This window comes from Limulus polyphemus, unplaced genomic scaffold, assembly GCF_000517525.1.
Source record: "Limulus polyphemus unplaced genomic scaffold, Limulus_polyphemus-2.1.2 Scaffold1646, whole genome shotgun sequence".
In the NCBI taxonomy this organism is placed as follows: domain Eukaryota; kingdom Metazoa; phylum Arthropoda; class Merostomata; order Xiphosura; family Limulidae; genus Limulus; species Limulus polyphemus.
Window position 1 is genome coordinate 208318 of NW_013667256.1, and position 16096 is coordinate 224413.

The 16096-nt window shown below is 34.6% G+C and overlaps 1 protein-coding gene across 1 annotated transcript in view; it reads left to right on the forward strand.

Moving 5' to 3' along the window:
• Positions 1 to 16096, forward strand: part of LOC106464420 (neurogenic locus Notch protein-like) — an 82836-nt gene that overhangs the window by 35197 nt on the left and 31543 nt on the right. The window contains exons 4-9 of the mRNA XM_013924555.2: positions 2072 to 2267; positions 2800 to 2933; positions 6253 to 6375; positions 7312 to 7545; positions 7967 to 8122; positions 9131 to 9313. Coding sequence (XP_013780009.2) covers positions 2072 to 2267; positions 2800 to 2933; positions 6253 to 6375; positions 7312 to 7545; positions 7967 to 8122; positions 9131 to 9313 — 1026 coding nt within the window. The remainder of the gene's footprint in view (positions 1 to 2071; positions 2268 to 2799; positions 2934 to 6252; positions 6376 to 7311; positions 7546 to 7966; positions 8123 to 9130; positions 9314 to 16096) is intronic.

Below are 16096 nucleotides of genomic sequence, written 5' to 3' on the forward strand. Positions count from 1 at the left end.
ATGTACAACGTTTCGACCAGGTTTTGTCATTAAAGTTTTTCTTCATTACCCATTCAAGCCGTATCCTGCCAATATTATTTTTTGTTTTTGCATTTGCTTAATGTTATGTTTCTCCTGTTAAAACTGTCTTCTCAAAAACATGTTTACAAAATCACAAGCCCCCCAGTAGCACAGCGGTATGTCTGCGGACTTACAACTGTAGAATCCAGGTTTCGATACCCGTGGTGGGCAGAGCACAGATAGCCCATTGTGTAGATTTGTGCATAATTACAAACAAACAAAATCACATTAAAGGTTGAATAAAAACTAAAAAAGAAATTATTTGCTAAATACAATTGACATTAGGAGGTTGTAGCTTCAATAGTGATCTTTATTTAATTAAATAAATAAAGCATAGGTTAAGAAATAATAAGCTGATTTATTACGAGCGTCTTGACATCAGGCAGATAGATAATGTCTTTCACTTTTTGATGACGACATTGTTTCCGTAGCTTGGTCTCGGGATTACATCTGTTTGCCTGAATTTTGATTTGCGACACATATGTGTTATTTTCCGTGGGAAGATACTCCTTCAAAATGATAATGCAATTTTCATTCTGATAACTCAGAACTGTTAATTTCCAGGATTAGATTTATAAAGTTATAGGTCAGTAGCAACTATATAGATTAAGGGCGTGGGTTGGCCCTGTGAAAAACTTCTGTATTTCGGAGCCGGCGAGTCGGTTTCTAATTCCGTGCGATAACAAAATATTCACCGCACTATATGCTATGGGCGCATTATAAGAGTGACAGTCAACCACTTAGCGTGGACGGTGGGTGAGAGGATACTCCTGATTGGCTGCCTTCCCTCTAACCAGTAGTTCAAAATTAAGGACGGCAGCAGATAGCCTTAGCAGCTATGTAAAATACATAAATACAAATTGCTATCGCCATCATATACCACCTGTTTGCTTGCTCTATAATCTTTTCTCTCATATTAAGTTACCAAGTTACCAATCTAATATTTATCTTGAAAGGAAAGGATACACGAGATAATTATTTTTTCAATATTTTGGTTCCAGTATTTAATCAAAACAACGAGATATGTTAGTTAAAAAAAATTGCATATCCATGCATAGAAGTAAAAAGAAACCAAAACCAACATACATTTTTTTTTTGTATATAATTTTAATTACATTGTAACTAAGATCAGTAGAGTTTCTTGGCTGCTGATGAACGGCGCTTCTGGTGCGTTTAGTTTAGTAAAAAAGTGGTTGATGAATTACTTTTGTTTCGTTTTCAAAAGCAAATAACCAATTCTGGTTTAACGTACTTGGGGCGTATCGTGAAACTCACACACTAAAGATACATGCACCACAATAAGCAGTTTAACGAATGAGAAACCATAAATTACTTTAGATATTAGGATATTTATTACGAAATAAGTTCAGTTCACCACAATAACAAATGGTTCATCAAACTCCAGACGAATTTCTGGAATAATGCTTTTTCAACACAGAAGTGAGACCCACCATACAGCAATTCTTGTAAACCTCATGGTTTCCAGTTATGTGAAACCTTTTAACTTACACGTGACACTATAATTCGTAGAAATTATTTTTAGCCGCGGCTTAACGGCTCCTGGAATGGCTCCGAGTTTTTCAAGTACAAACTTTTAGCTCATATCTCCGTCATATCTTGATCGATTTGAGATCCAATTACAGTTTTTGAATCAGGAGGATAAACCCTTTCGATTGATATATTTGACCATGCCTAAGGTCTCATAGATTAATTTACTCTAATTCTACCTAAAAGAATTGCAATTTGAGGGTAGGCTGGTAAAGATCCTGATGAGTAATAAAATCGAATCGGGTATACGAGCGCCTCACGCTTGGTATTGCTGGTACACAAAAATATAGCTAATAAAAAAAGGAAACAAAAAAGGTCTCGTAGATTAATTTACTCTAATCCTGCCTAGATTAATTTCATGTGCCGTGTCTGTTTTGTTTTGCACACACACACATACAAAGAGTGATTTATAATATCTGTCTACACACTTAGAATACTTGACCATCGAATCTTCGTTTTATAGGGAACCATTGTGAACAAGTGGACCACTGCGCTTCTCAACCTTGTCGTAACGGTGCCTCCTGCCAGTCTTTACGGGATTCATACCGCTGCACCTGTGCTCAAGGGTTCACTGGAAGCACATGCACGCGTGACATCAACGAGTGCCAAAAAGATCCTTGTATTTACGGCGTGTGCATGAATACTGTCGGCTCTTACAGGTATGTCTCTGGACGTTCTCTAATGGTTAGCTCCAAGCAACTGTTCTAGCAACGTCAGTTCAACATACATATTTTTTTTCATGGGGTCGGGCGTAGTCCAACCATGTAACGTGCCCGAACTGTGAATCTGAGGGTTTGTGGTTCGTGTCCTGTTGTTGCAAAAATGTGCTCTGAACTTTGGGGCCGTCAGTGCAATGCTATAAGATGGACAGTCATATCCCACTGCTCTGTCATTCAAGATTTGGCCGCAGTGTGCTGTTGACCAGCTGCCTTCAAAATTAAGGATGGCTATGCACAGATAACCCTTTATGTAGTTGTGCCGCAAAAATTCAAAAGAAAAACGCTCTTGTATGTCTCTTCACAAATTGGGAAAGATGCCGTTTTTTTTTTGTTTGTTTAATCACTTTTTTCTGGGAAACTTTATTTACACGTTAGTGAGTAAGGTTAGTTACGATACTGTGAACTACGTATATAAAAGTGTCCCTTTTATTCCAGTTATTTACTGAAACATTCGTGTTTTTATGCTTTTTAGATGTTTCTGTAATTTTGGTTACACTGGCCAGAGGTGTGAGTCTAAGTACGTTCCTTGTGATCCCAGTCCTTGTAAGAATGGTGGAACCTGTAACCCCATCGAGACTTTGAGCTACCAATGTTCGTGTCTGCCAGGTAAGGGTGTTTGTTCATTTGTTTATTTAGAGCAAAGCCACATTAAGCTATCTGCTGTGTCCACCGCGAGGAACCAAACACCAGATATTAGCGTTGTAAGTCCTTAATGTCATTATCACCCGGTATTCCCAGGTGGTCGCCCTCCCAAGTACAGGTGAGGGCGATGCACCTTTGTAGGAAAAGAAAGTACTTTAATCATTTTTATTTTGTATAACTCTTGAATATGATACGAACAAAAGTTGTAGTATATTAAGTAGAGTATGTTCTTGAAATGTGAAACACTTATTTCACCTGTCCTTATCAATTTATTATTAGATGAAAACTAAATATTCTTTCTAATTGTACCTAATGGGAATACAGGCCAAATTAATGACACTAATCTTAACATTATAATTAATTTAGAGTACTGAGTATCCATTAAAGATTATCGTTACCCAGTTTTCTCTTCTACATATAGAATATCTTGGAGGACCTAATAATCCAGTTCCTAAGAAGCTAATTCTTTTAATTCGGAATAAACACTAAAAAGTACAGTTATCATATGCTTTAAAAGTAATTATCGCTCATGAGGTCAGTTTCGGATAAAACCCAAGCGATAACTATATGGATATATGTTTTATCGTAGTCAGATGTATTGTTAAAAAGTGTCTTACTGGCAAGTAACTTGGGTATTAACTCTCTCTTAGTTGGTAGAGAGACCACATGTGGTCGTGTGGTAGACCTCTTGACTTCAGAGCTAGCGATCAGGGTTCGAATCAGTACGATACCACAAAATATTCCTCGCACTTACAGCTGTGGGTGCGTTATAAGAGTGGCAATCAATCCCTCAGCTTGGATAATAGGATGCTACTGACTGGCTGCCATCCATATGTCCAGTAGTTCAAAATTAGGGACAGTGGCAAATAAACGCTGTAGCTTTGCCATAAGTGTAAAATACAATTCGCAAAAAGGACGCTTTGTGTACTACGTTATATCCTGGAAGATGTGCAACCCGAACTTCCACAAAATTGAAAAGAAGAAAAAATCAAACGTAGCCGGAAGAATATGGTAGCCGGATAGTTTGAGTTTAAAAAGTGCATCACTAGCAGTTGTTAAGATGTTAACCCTTTTAACAGCTGTGATAGTAAAGTGTTAGTGGGTTCGATTCACGAAACAGGATTAAGTTGAGCTATGAGCTAAACTTGGTTTGTTATAGAATTATAGATCTTAACACTAATTTTTGCAAGTTTTAATATTTATATAATAAGAAAAATAACCAACATTACATTTGTTTGTTTTAGTGTAACGCTCAATAGGTTATTTGCGGTATATTCCACCGGAATTTAGCGTAAATTAACCGCTAACCCAGTGGGGGACAAAAAATGTTTTTTCATGCTATGTACTTGGGGCACTGGAATGAAAAAAAAGATATAATATTTCAATTTCTTGATTTTAGAGTTAACCTGTTTTGCGTTTCATAGCCTTCGTGTCTGTAGTTTCCGTACTGAAAGTGGAAGAACAATTGGTGTAATTTAAAAAATCTAAAACTCCAGCTTATACTCGATATAAATTATGATAAGTGTAAATAAAAAAATGCAAAAATCTAGCTGTAGTTCCCCCCCTATTGAAGTACGAAGCACCCAACTTACAGAATTACGCTTGCCGAATGCATATTTTCTTACCCCCTTTCCGAAAAGGAGCATTGTTGGTTAATATTAGTTGGGCTGGAGTTTGTGTGATTTAAGCCTGTTTATATATATGTATGTATTTCATATTTCTTCCTTATTAGAAATATCAAGACCTTCAGTGCTTGCCTATCACATCGTTATATCGAAAACTTTTAATGTAGGTTTTCTTCACTTTTTCAGACATACAAAAATATGCGTTTTCCCCTCCCTCAAAGCACTGTCATAGAAACATATATGGGACACACTATATAACATTTAATTAATTGTTTTATCCATGAAAAGTGTGGTATTAAGCACATGTGAGTTTGGAATTTTGAGAGAGTTGGTTATCTATAAACGTGGCAGTGAACGAGTTTAATACATTTATCTAAGGAAATGAGTTTATTACTTCTGTAACTACAATCCTTGGGAATCTAACTTTATTAAAGAGGTCCTCGAACATCTAAATTGATTCTTGTAGAGTATGTATGAATGTCAATATGTATAACAAGCAATCTTGTTTTTTTTTCTGTGTTTATATATTATTGATGGAAATAATGTAAAAATAGTTACTTTCATGTTTGATTATGCAGTAGTACTACTCACGAGGTTAGGTCCTCGTGGAGATTTGAAGTTGTTAGTTGCACCCCAAAGTGTTCTTATCAGGGTTAGGCTGAGAAACTAGTAGTATAACTACTCTTTACCTGAAACTATAAACCACCTTGACTCACGAAACTGGTAACAGAAGCTTGGTGGGTGCCGACAGATTTACAAATCATGCTTCATTCAAGTGGTTTGTTGTGGCCTGGACACACGGATATTCATTAACTGATTTCTTTCTCTTTTTTTCACTCAGCTGCCATTTCGTTATATAAACAACGCAGTTCTGGTAAACTTTTTTCAAAAGTGACTCATTGTTATGCTTTTTTATTCTCATAAAACTATAACAGAGGTTAATAATATGGTTTTAAATTTCTGGTAACTATAATAAAAATGTCAGTATTTAATCTGGAAAATACAACTCAAACGACTAACAGTATCATTGGTTAAAAGGGTCCCAAGGGTTTTTTGCATTTGTTTTAAATAAGGGTATTTTACTAAAATGTAGAAGTTTTTTTAAAATAACAAATGCAGTTTTATAAGGACATATTAGCATGACTCGTATAAAGGTGATTAGAATATTAGCATGTTAATAAACTGAATAAAGAATACAAAACCTGAAAATACTATTTCATTATAAGTAATGTAAAATAAAGTTATAAACAATCAGTTCTAAATGACAGGTAAGATGCTTTAGAAATATGAGTTTGGAAAGGTTTCCAGGTATGGATTTAGAATGGCAAGCAATTCTTACTTCTAGAACGTTTTTGACTGTGAATGAATTTCATGAGCAATGTTTATAAACTATCATGACGCATTTTGGCGTAACGTTTCAGTTTTCACAATGACCCCTTTTACTCAATTGAAATAAACGCCATTCACTATTTAACATTCCTTTTAAGTCGTTAAAGTTCATGAGTAAGGTTCCCAAGTTTGTAGTTGTTAATAAGGAGTTGAAACATTTAGCCTAGGAATATTGTGAAGTAATATTTGGTAATACATTTTCTCGACTGTGTAAGCTTGTCATAGTTTAACATTATTTTTGTGTGTTATTAATTGTTTTATCATTTTAGGCTTCACGGGCATCGACTGTGATATCAATATTGACGATTGCGTCGGGAATTTGTGTCAGAATGGAGCCACTTGCGTAGATGAAGTAGACAAGTACACTTGCAGGTGCCCCCCAAATTATACAGGTATCGTTTCTGGTTGTTTCTTACCTAACTGTGTAGTTTGTTTAATTAATATTTCCCTATGTGTATATGTCGTCCAGCCCTCCAGTGGCACAGCATTATGTCTGCGCTAGTAACCGGGTTTCGATACCCGTGGTGGGCAGAGCTCAGATAGCCCTTGTGTAGCTTTGTGCATAATTAAAAAAAAAAAAATATGTCGTCCTTTCAAACGTGTAATGGTGCGAAGTGTACCGTAGCACCGCTCCAGCATCTAAAATTGGAGCCCGACACTTCAAAAACTAAAATCTGTAGAAACAGTTGTTCAAATTAAAACCGATATTTATTTGTCTTTTAAAACCACACACTTAATCAAAGGTCGCTTTTTTACATATTCGTGTTGGCAGGATGGGAGGTACGCAAGGGATTAAAACCAAGGTTGTTAATAGTATAGTGCAGTTAGAAAGATGGTAAATTATGCGATTTTAAAACTTGTTTCAATGTCAGTGATTTTTATTTGGTATAGATGGGACTTGCTGCTTAAGTTAAAAGAAGTTGAGTTGCGTGTTTTCTCTCGCATGTGTATTAAATTTGTCTTAAATGTAAGTAGTCTCAAATAATTTTAATTAGTGTTGAATTTATTTTCTTTATTTAGAATGGAGTAAAAAAATTGAAATTAGCCTTTAAGATCTTTACCAATATAGTGACGTCACACGTATTACAAATTTTAGCAGGGCTCTGGCAATATAAAATTTAGCACGACACCACTGGTTCATGTTTATTTACTGTTTGTGGAGTAAGTTTTTATACATTTTTGAAAGAATAACCTCAGTGTTTCAAAATTCTACTATATTATGATACCAACAGAGGATCTGAATTAAAATATTGATATTTTCATAAAAATCTGACAAACGTTCTTCTGATCATTTTATACATTTGTATTGGTTGTGCTTATTTCTACAGGACCATACTGCAGCAAAGATGTGGACGAGTGCGCGTTAAAGCCCAGTATATGTCAAAACGGGGCTACCTGTATAAACGTAATCGGCGGTTACTCTTGTATTTGTGTAAACGGTTGGAGTGGGACTGATTGCAGTGAAAATATCGACGACTGTGCAGGCGCTGCTTGTTTCAATGGAGCCACTTGCCATGATCGTGTTGGATCATTTATCTGTGAATGCGCTCAAGGAAAAACTGGTATTTTTTTAATGTTAAAAATAGAAACAATTCCATGATAATATATATATTTAATAATTCACTTTCTAGATTTATTTAACAATATAAAGAACAGCTTTTTATACATTGTTAATCTCTTCAGTTATGTATTAGTCTGATAGAAGGTCAGTGTTGGTTTTTTTGTATGCGATTTATGCCACAGGTGGTATAAATTGAACAAGTGAATTTTCAAAGTACAATAATTAGAATATTAAATGAACCAGAATAATCGTTCAGGTGTAACAATGTACGTTATTGAAATATTCAAAAATTACTCATTATTTTTATAACTAAATGCTAATTAGAATAACTAAAAATGGGACTAACTCAGTAAGAAATAACGAATAAATTTAAATAGTATGAAAAAGATGTATTTTTTCCTTATATTGCGCTGTCTTTCTAGGCTTATTATGCCACCTAGATGATGCCTGTGCAAGCAACCCTTGCCATTCAGGAGCTATCTGCAACACACATCCGATAGACGGAAGTTACCGATGTTCGTGCCCTAGCGGTTTTCAGGGAAACGACTGCACAGATGATGTCGATGAATGCAAAGAAGGTAAACAGGGTATCTACTGACAAAGGATAGCAACTGTTTGACAATTTGTTTTGTTTTATCGCAAGGCTATACAATAGGGTGTTTGAACTACCTCCTGCGGGGATTGCATTTCCTTAAGCATTTCGAGTTCTTCCTATTCTTAAAAACATTAATCAAAATGTGGGTACCATATTTGATCTTATATGAAAATAATTTCAACAGTATAAACATAATTGGCGGTTATTCTTGTATTTGTGTAAACGGTTGGACCGGGACTGATTGCAGTGAAAATATCGACGACTGTGCAGGCGCTGCTTGTTTCGGTGGCGCCACTTGCCATGATCGTGTTGGATCATTTATCTGTGAATGCGCACGAGGAAAAACTGGTATTAACTATGACTTTTTTAAGGTAGCCAAATGCTTCGTCATCTAATTACTGACGCGCATGAATGGATTAACGAGATTCCCACTGTCCCTATCTACTATCTAGCGAAACCATAGCCAAGGGAACGAGCTTGGAAAAATCAGCGGGGAAAGAAGAATCCTGATGTTTCTTTCCAATGTAGTACATAAGAGTAGCATCGACCTTGAAAGACCTGGAAAAGTTAGGGTAATTTAAAAAAAAGGGAGTAAAAATGTTAAGGACATACCGAAACCCTCTTTTTAATTTTTTTATCTTGGAAACAGCATGCGTAGCTATACCAGTTATTGGTGCATTTTAATCTAATTTTAAAGAGTCATCCTATGTTGTTATATCTTGTGATAATTATTGTATTTGATGATATATTAGATCAATTATTCTATTATTGATACATATACAACATTTTAATAGTTGCAATGTTTGTGATTGACGATTTCCACCTTCAGTATATATTTTCCACTATTTTATAATTATATTTCAATATAAAGTGGTATTAATTAAGTAGAATTATGAGTACAACTTGAAACAGCGCTGCTTTTTTTTATACTGGAATTTTACTTGGAAAGTCAAGGAAAATGATGTAAAATCATACACCATGTTTTATGCAGGTTCGCCATGTGAACATGGAGGTGTATGTGTAAACACTCCAGGCTCATTTACCTGCAATTGTACCAAAGGATTTTCTGGACCTAGGTGCGAACTGAATATTAACGAATGTGAATCTAATCCTTGCCAAAACGATGGGACTTGTTTAGACGAAAGAGGTGGATTTCGTTGTGTCTGTATGCCAGGTTCGTATTAATGTGTTTTTCTTTAATGTAAACTGTTAGTACTCAGTGTTATATATAGCAAGTGTATTCCTAGTTCGTACGAAAGTTTTTTCTGTAATATTATTTTTTTTCCAAACAAACGCGGGGGGGGGGGAATTATTTCATTAAATGTGAGTTTCTCTTTCCTAACGCGCTTCCTCCAATTTATATTTCCTGCTCCTTTTATAAAATAAGAATTAATAAGTTTTATGAGAATTCCTTGGATTTTACTTTATACACTGTTTGGATTATAACCAACACTTCAATATAGGGTTGGCAGGACACGCCACTTCTATAAACATAAACTTCTTGTAAGAGGAAACTGTTGAGTATGTTTTTTTTATATAATGCACTTGCCATGTGTTGGCAACAACGTTTCAGGCTCCTTCTTCAGGTTGACCACACTTCCTAAAGCTACCTTGAAAGAAGAAACGGTTCTTACCTTTTCGGTTATTTAGTTATGAAAGACAACGACCGATGAAAGAAGAAAAGATCACTAAAATGCTGTATAGTGTCAACACAGCTGGAACTCTCGGTTTTAGCTCGTCTCTGGAGTATGTGATTAATTTATATTCAAAACAGGCATAATCCTGCTTCTAAATGCCTCATAATCCCAATAGGTTTATAAGGGCCTCACCTCCAATGGGTAGGGAATCTTCTACTCTACGGGTTACGCTGACGTTATTAGCTAGATGTACAAAGTTGATATCTCTGTTTAATTAAGTTCTACCTTTATTTTTACCGAAAAATAAGGTGTTTCGAAATGTAATATTCATGTCAGTTTTATCTGTATTAGTAGGAATATTCCAATTTAATATTCCTGAGTTTTATCTGTTTTAGTAAGAGTATTCTAATTTAATATTCATGTCAGTTTTATCTGCTTTAGTAAGAGTATTCTAATTTAATATTCATGTCAGTTTTATCTGCTTTAGTAAGAGTATTCCAATTTAATATTCATGTTAGTTTTATCTGTTTTACTAAGAGTATTCCAATTTAATTTTCATGTCAGTTTTATCTGTTTTAGTAAGAGTATTCCAATTTAATATTCATGTCAGTTTTATCTGTTTTAGTAAGAGTATTCCAATTTAATATTCATGTCAGTTTTATCTGTTTTAGTAGGAATATTCCAATTTAATATTCATGTTAGTTTTATCTGTTTTAGTAGGAATATTCCAATTTAATATTCATGTTAATTTTATCTGTTTTAGTAGGAATATTCCAATTTAATATTCATGTTAATTTTATCTGGTTTAGTAGGAGTATTCCAGTTTCAAATGTAGTTTGTTTTTAACAAATGTAAGTATCTGCACTATATTAACTAGTAGCTCCTAAACACATCTGCTACAGTTTTCAAATGATCGCAAGACTGACATTTACACAAATTAGATCTCATCATATTAAATGCTTGTTACGTGTGAAGCAAAAGGCTACATAATGGGCTATCTGTGATGTGCCCACATCAATTATGGAAACATAATTTTAGCGATATAAGCTCACAGACTTCTGTTGTGGCACTGGGGAGTTTATATAAAAAGTTAATTAACGGAATAAAGACTTAGAGAACTTCGAAAAAAAAAAGTAATTTTATGCAATGTGTAGATGAATTGATTTAGTCCGCTGTTGGATTGTTTAACTCACGCATTGATGAGAGCAAAACATTGTCGACAATTATGGAGATTCGTTAGAGGGCTAGCAGCTGTGTTCCGTAACCAATTAGTTTGCGTGACATACTCTTAAAGATCTGGTACTGTTAAATGTGGCAGCGTTTTGGCGAAGATTAAGCATAGACACTTCGTCTAATACGGTTTAGCTTGGGTATAGCGGCTGTAACAAACCTCTAGCCCTGAAACCTTTGTGTGAGTCATACATGACAAGGTAGATTTAGCCTGTAAAAAAAACAAAACAAAATTACTCGGTTAAAGCTGTCTGAAATGACGTGGAGTATAAAATAGGGTCAAATGTAAATAACACAATTGTATATATATCTTAAAGATTTCTTTTCTTTTTCACCAGACGTGAAATTGAAAAGAGAATCTGTAACGCAGAGGCCTAATGCATTCTTTGATTAGCCGTGCCCTCTGCTATAGCCTGCAGTTTCGCCTATTCAAGTCTCATTACCAGAGCTTGGGTCAACAAACCAAAGAAATGCCATTAGGCCTCCTACAGTGGTGAAGTGTATATAACATCTGTGAAGCTTGGAATTCATTTTACTTCATCATATATTAACTAAATTAATTTAGGTAGATAGAAATAACACAATTGTTTAGTTAAGTTGTAAAACATTACGGTACCGCTATGGGTATTAGTATCGTTAGGTGAGTTATGATTTTTTCCCTCTGTTTTCAGGAAGCATTAAGACTTTTATATTGTCATTATTATAGCAGTATGAAAAACCGTAGACCTCAATTAGTTTGAATTAAAAACAACTTTCTCACACTTTGCTAGTTAGTGGACTATATGAAAATGCATCGTTTTAAGTATAAAAAAAGAACATTTTGGTATAGACGAAACTTTTTGTAATCGGGGCTGTTCAACAGTATACCTTTATTTTTTATAGCCTTTTTGCTATCTTTCCATTACGAGTGTGGAAAACTAACATAACTTATGTGGTGTGTATCGCGTTGTTTTTTGGCTAATAATATTTTGTTATTTATAATTTAATCAAAAATACCTTAGAGGTGAAAAAAAGGTGCGGCCAAAAAGGACTGAGTGTGCGACTTTGTTCAACTTGGGGCTTGATGGTGGGTAAAACAAAATACGCAGCATAGCTAACTAATGAATGGATATTTGCTGTAAACTCCTTATCAATGTCATAATTGTAGCTACCAGTTTGACCGCCAATTTTGATTTAATATCTTTAAGTCGCATGGTCAATCCTTTATTGGCCGCACCTTTTTTCACACGTAAGGTGTTTGTAATTAGATATCACGACTTTTTTGTCAATACACACCAACAAACCACAGCAAGTAAGAAAATGATACTCGATAGTAACCAACATTAGCTTTAGGATCGCAACCCTATTAGTCGGAACAGTCCTATACTTTACAGAACCAACCAGATTTTTAAAAATATATGGTGGTAGGTTTTCCTCTCTAAAACAGTGTTAATAACTTCCTTTATAATAACGTCATGGAAATTAGATTAACAGTTTTTGTCATCACCAGCATGCACACGGTACAACCGTATCAAGCATCATTAATTACGCTTAATCTAATATCACATGATGCTAAACGATCTTTAATTAGGAGAATTTCATAAAATTTAACAAATTTGTGCTTAAAAGTTGGCAACGAGTTAATAACCGTTAATAATAACAGCTGATCTAGTTTGCTTAGCCTAACCAATACTTATGTATCTGCACCTGCTTTCACCCTTTAGTTTTGTTGCTCTAAACAGCTATCTTTAAAACGAATTACAAAAAACTAAAAAGGTCCATCTTTACTCTTAGGTGAAGCTGTAGTAAAAATTTCACTAAAAGAAATTCAAGTGCCGCGGCTATTGAGGATTCCCTCTTGTTTTTTCTTCGCACCAAAAGTACGGAAAATTTATTTGATAGAAAAACTTACTTAACTTTCATGGATTTGTTTCAAATTTGGAACACTGATATCTTTTTAAAATCTACATTTTGATGTCAAATTTGGTCTAAATATAAGCTAAGCCACATGTGCAAAGTTATTCAACAAAAACCGCTCAAATTTGACCATACTTTTTGCTCTTGCCTACGCAAAAAGTAAAGTGAGCTATCGTTCCCAGGAATAGAGTAAATTAACATATGAGACTTTCCCCCCTTTTTATTAGCTATATTTTTGTGCGCCAGCAATACTAAGCGTGGGGCGTGCGTATACCCGATTGGATTTTATTATTCATCAAGATGTCTACCAGCATATCCTCAAATTGCAATTCTTTTAGGCAGGATTAGAGTAAATTAATCTGTGATACCTTGGGTTTAACCTCCTGAGTCGAAAACTGTAATTATATCTCAAATCAATCAAGATATGGCGGATCTATGAGCTAAAAGTTCGTACTTGTAAAACTCAGAGCCGTTATATCGCGGCTAAAAAAAAGGAAGAAAGTCATTCAAAATTGGAGATTTATATCTCAGGTATTTCTTAATAGATTGCCTTGAAATTTGGTATGTGAAGTAAAGGTCTAATAGAGAAAATCCAAAATATGTGATAGTTTGGATTACCACAGTCCGAGATACAGAAAGTGGAAAATTGCTAAACTATCACTCCTATTAATCACACAGTGTCCTGCAGGTTGTTTTGGCCGTGTGTCTTGATTTGGCCAAAAAACGTAAATAACTAAAAAAGACATTGAATGATTACAGTTAGAGTTTAAAATAATAAATTATAAGTATCATCATAAATTCCTAAAATGTAAGAAAAAAATTTCAGGAATGATATCATGATATCTGATGGCATTTTATATCATAGCTATAAAAATATTTCATCATAAGTGAAACTATTATAATGTTTCAGAGGAGAATGAAATATAATTTTCCAAGCATTTTTGTATAAACAAAATATAAACTGCTAAATATATATATATATATATACACATAGTTTTTCTTCCGTAGAAAGCTTAACACCTAGAACAGGTTAGAAATCTTTCGAATGGCGCCGATTCTATTACCTCCTACCCGAGTAATAAATATGGGAAAAAGAAAGAAAGCTCTTTCAAGTGGGAGGGAGAAACTCGTTCCACCAAATGTTTTACACATCTTGTGAGAAGCACTCCTCGTTTCAGTCCCCACCGCAAGGAACAATCTCATTATTCGCGCTTAAGGGGATGATCGTGACCTGTTATCCCAAAGGATCGTGGTAGCCGGGTTGACTAAGGTCAGTACTGCACCAGCCGGGAAGAATGTACTTGTTACAACTACTAAAAGACCGCCAGATTTACGACTCCTATATATTTAGCGGTATTCGGCTACTGTGTAGTCGACAATTGTTAAACCATCTCAACGTTATCAGACCAACTTATTTCGTCATCAGAATACAGTTTACAATAATACTTTTATAACACAGTTTTTTTTACAATAAACAGATATTTAATATTGCCATACAGCGTAATGTTTAAATGATATACTGTATTTCTATTTTGAATAGTAACTATATTACAGTGATAGTACATGCAGTGCCCCAAGTGGTTCAGTGGTAAGTTCACGGACTTACAACACTAAAATCCAGGGTTCGATTCCCTGCAGTTGAAAGAGTGCAGATAGCCCAGTACATGTTGTAACTAGCTGTAATTAATTGTTGCAGGAATAACTTACTATGTGATCTTACCGCTCAGTTGAATTTTAGTGTAAATATGGTGGTGTATTACTACAAGAATATCGTGCTGTGTGACTTTACCGCTCAGTTGAATTTCAGTATAAATATGGTGGTGTGTTACTACAAGAATATCGTGGTGTGTGACTTTACCGCTCAGTTGAATTTCAGTATAAATATGGTGTGTTACTACAAGAATATCGTGCTATGTGACCTTACCGCTCAATTGAATTTCAGTATAAATATGGTGGTGTTGTTACTACAAGAATATCATGCAATACGACCTTACCACTGAGTGAAAACTCAGTACAAATATCTTGATAAATTATTGCTATATGGCGTTAATGCACAATAAAATATCAGTACAAATACTGTGGTCAGTTACTGTCATTGAAGAGATCTCGTGTTGTGTAATCTTAACTCTTGGTAGAATCACAGTGGACAAATACTGTGCTAAGTAAATGCAAGGTTTGTGTATTATGTTACTGTAACATAATGAAATGGGAACAAGTAAGTATTGTGGTAATTAACTGCATCATTATTACACTAGGTGCAACACTACTGCAGAACAAAGTGCAGTAAGAGTTCTCTATGATCACACTTCCCGTAATCCTAAAAAATCCTGGAGAAGTTTTCAATTTTTGAACGTCGTTTCCAGGCCTGTAAATATTATGGAAAATTCAGAAAGGTTTTGAAAAAGTATTGGAATTAAATAGACAACAAGTTGATTAACAATTTTAATGAAGTTTAAAGATAAGTAAAAAGGTTGGAAACATAAATTATCAATCGAGCAGACAGTTGTTGTTTAAGACTCATAACTTTATATTGCAGAATTATAAACGGGCTTTTCTCTACGTTTAACGAGTTTTTCGCTCAGTGGATTGTTGCCCGATAAAGTCTCCAGTATGAGAGCCGAAAGCTCGCAATAAAAGTATTTTAACGTAGAGAAAAGTCCATTTATAATTCTACATACAAACGACAGTTGCCGTTTGTACACGTTATCAACTGACGTGCTGCGAGTGTCGAAGAACATGATCACCATATTTTAACCGATCTGTTGATACCATGATTTATTCGGGTAAGTAGCTGTTTTTTTATTATTATAATTATTAAATACTTTGTTAAATATTTCAAGTTTGGCTACAAGATAATAAAAAAAATACTAATATCTGAAATCAAAGGTCACAATTTTGCACAATGTAGTGTACTTTATAGAGTTTCCAGACAAGTATGTATAGGCTAGATTCTAAAACATTCCTACGAATCAAACACTAACTGGATTAACATTATAATCTCATATGTCTAATATTAGTGCCTAGGCTTAATGTGTTAACTAGATCTGGATCTACATTATAACATAGCCCAAACTGTTAAATCAATAAGATTATAGACACCTAATTAAGTGCATAGATAGATAGATACAGACCTAACACTAAGCGCTAAAGGCTTGGTTTGGTTTGCTTGTGTTGAATTTCGCGAAAAGCTACAC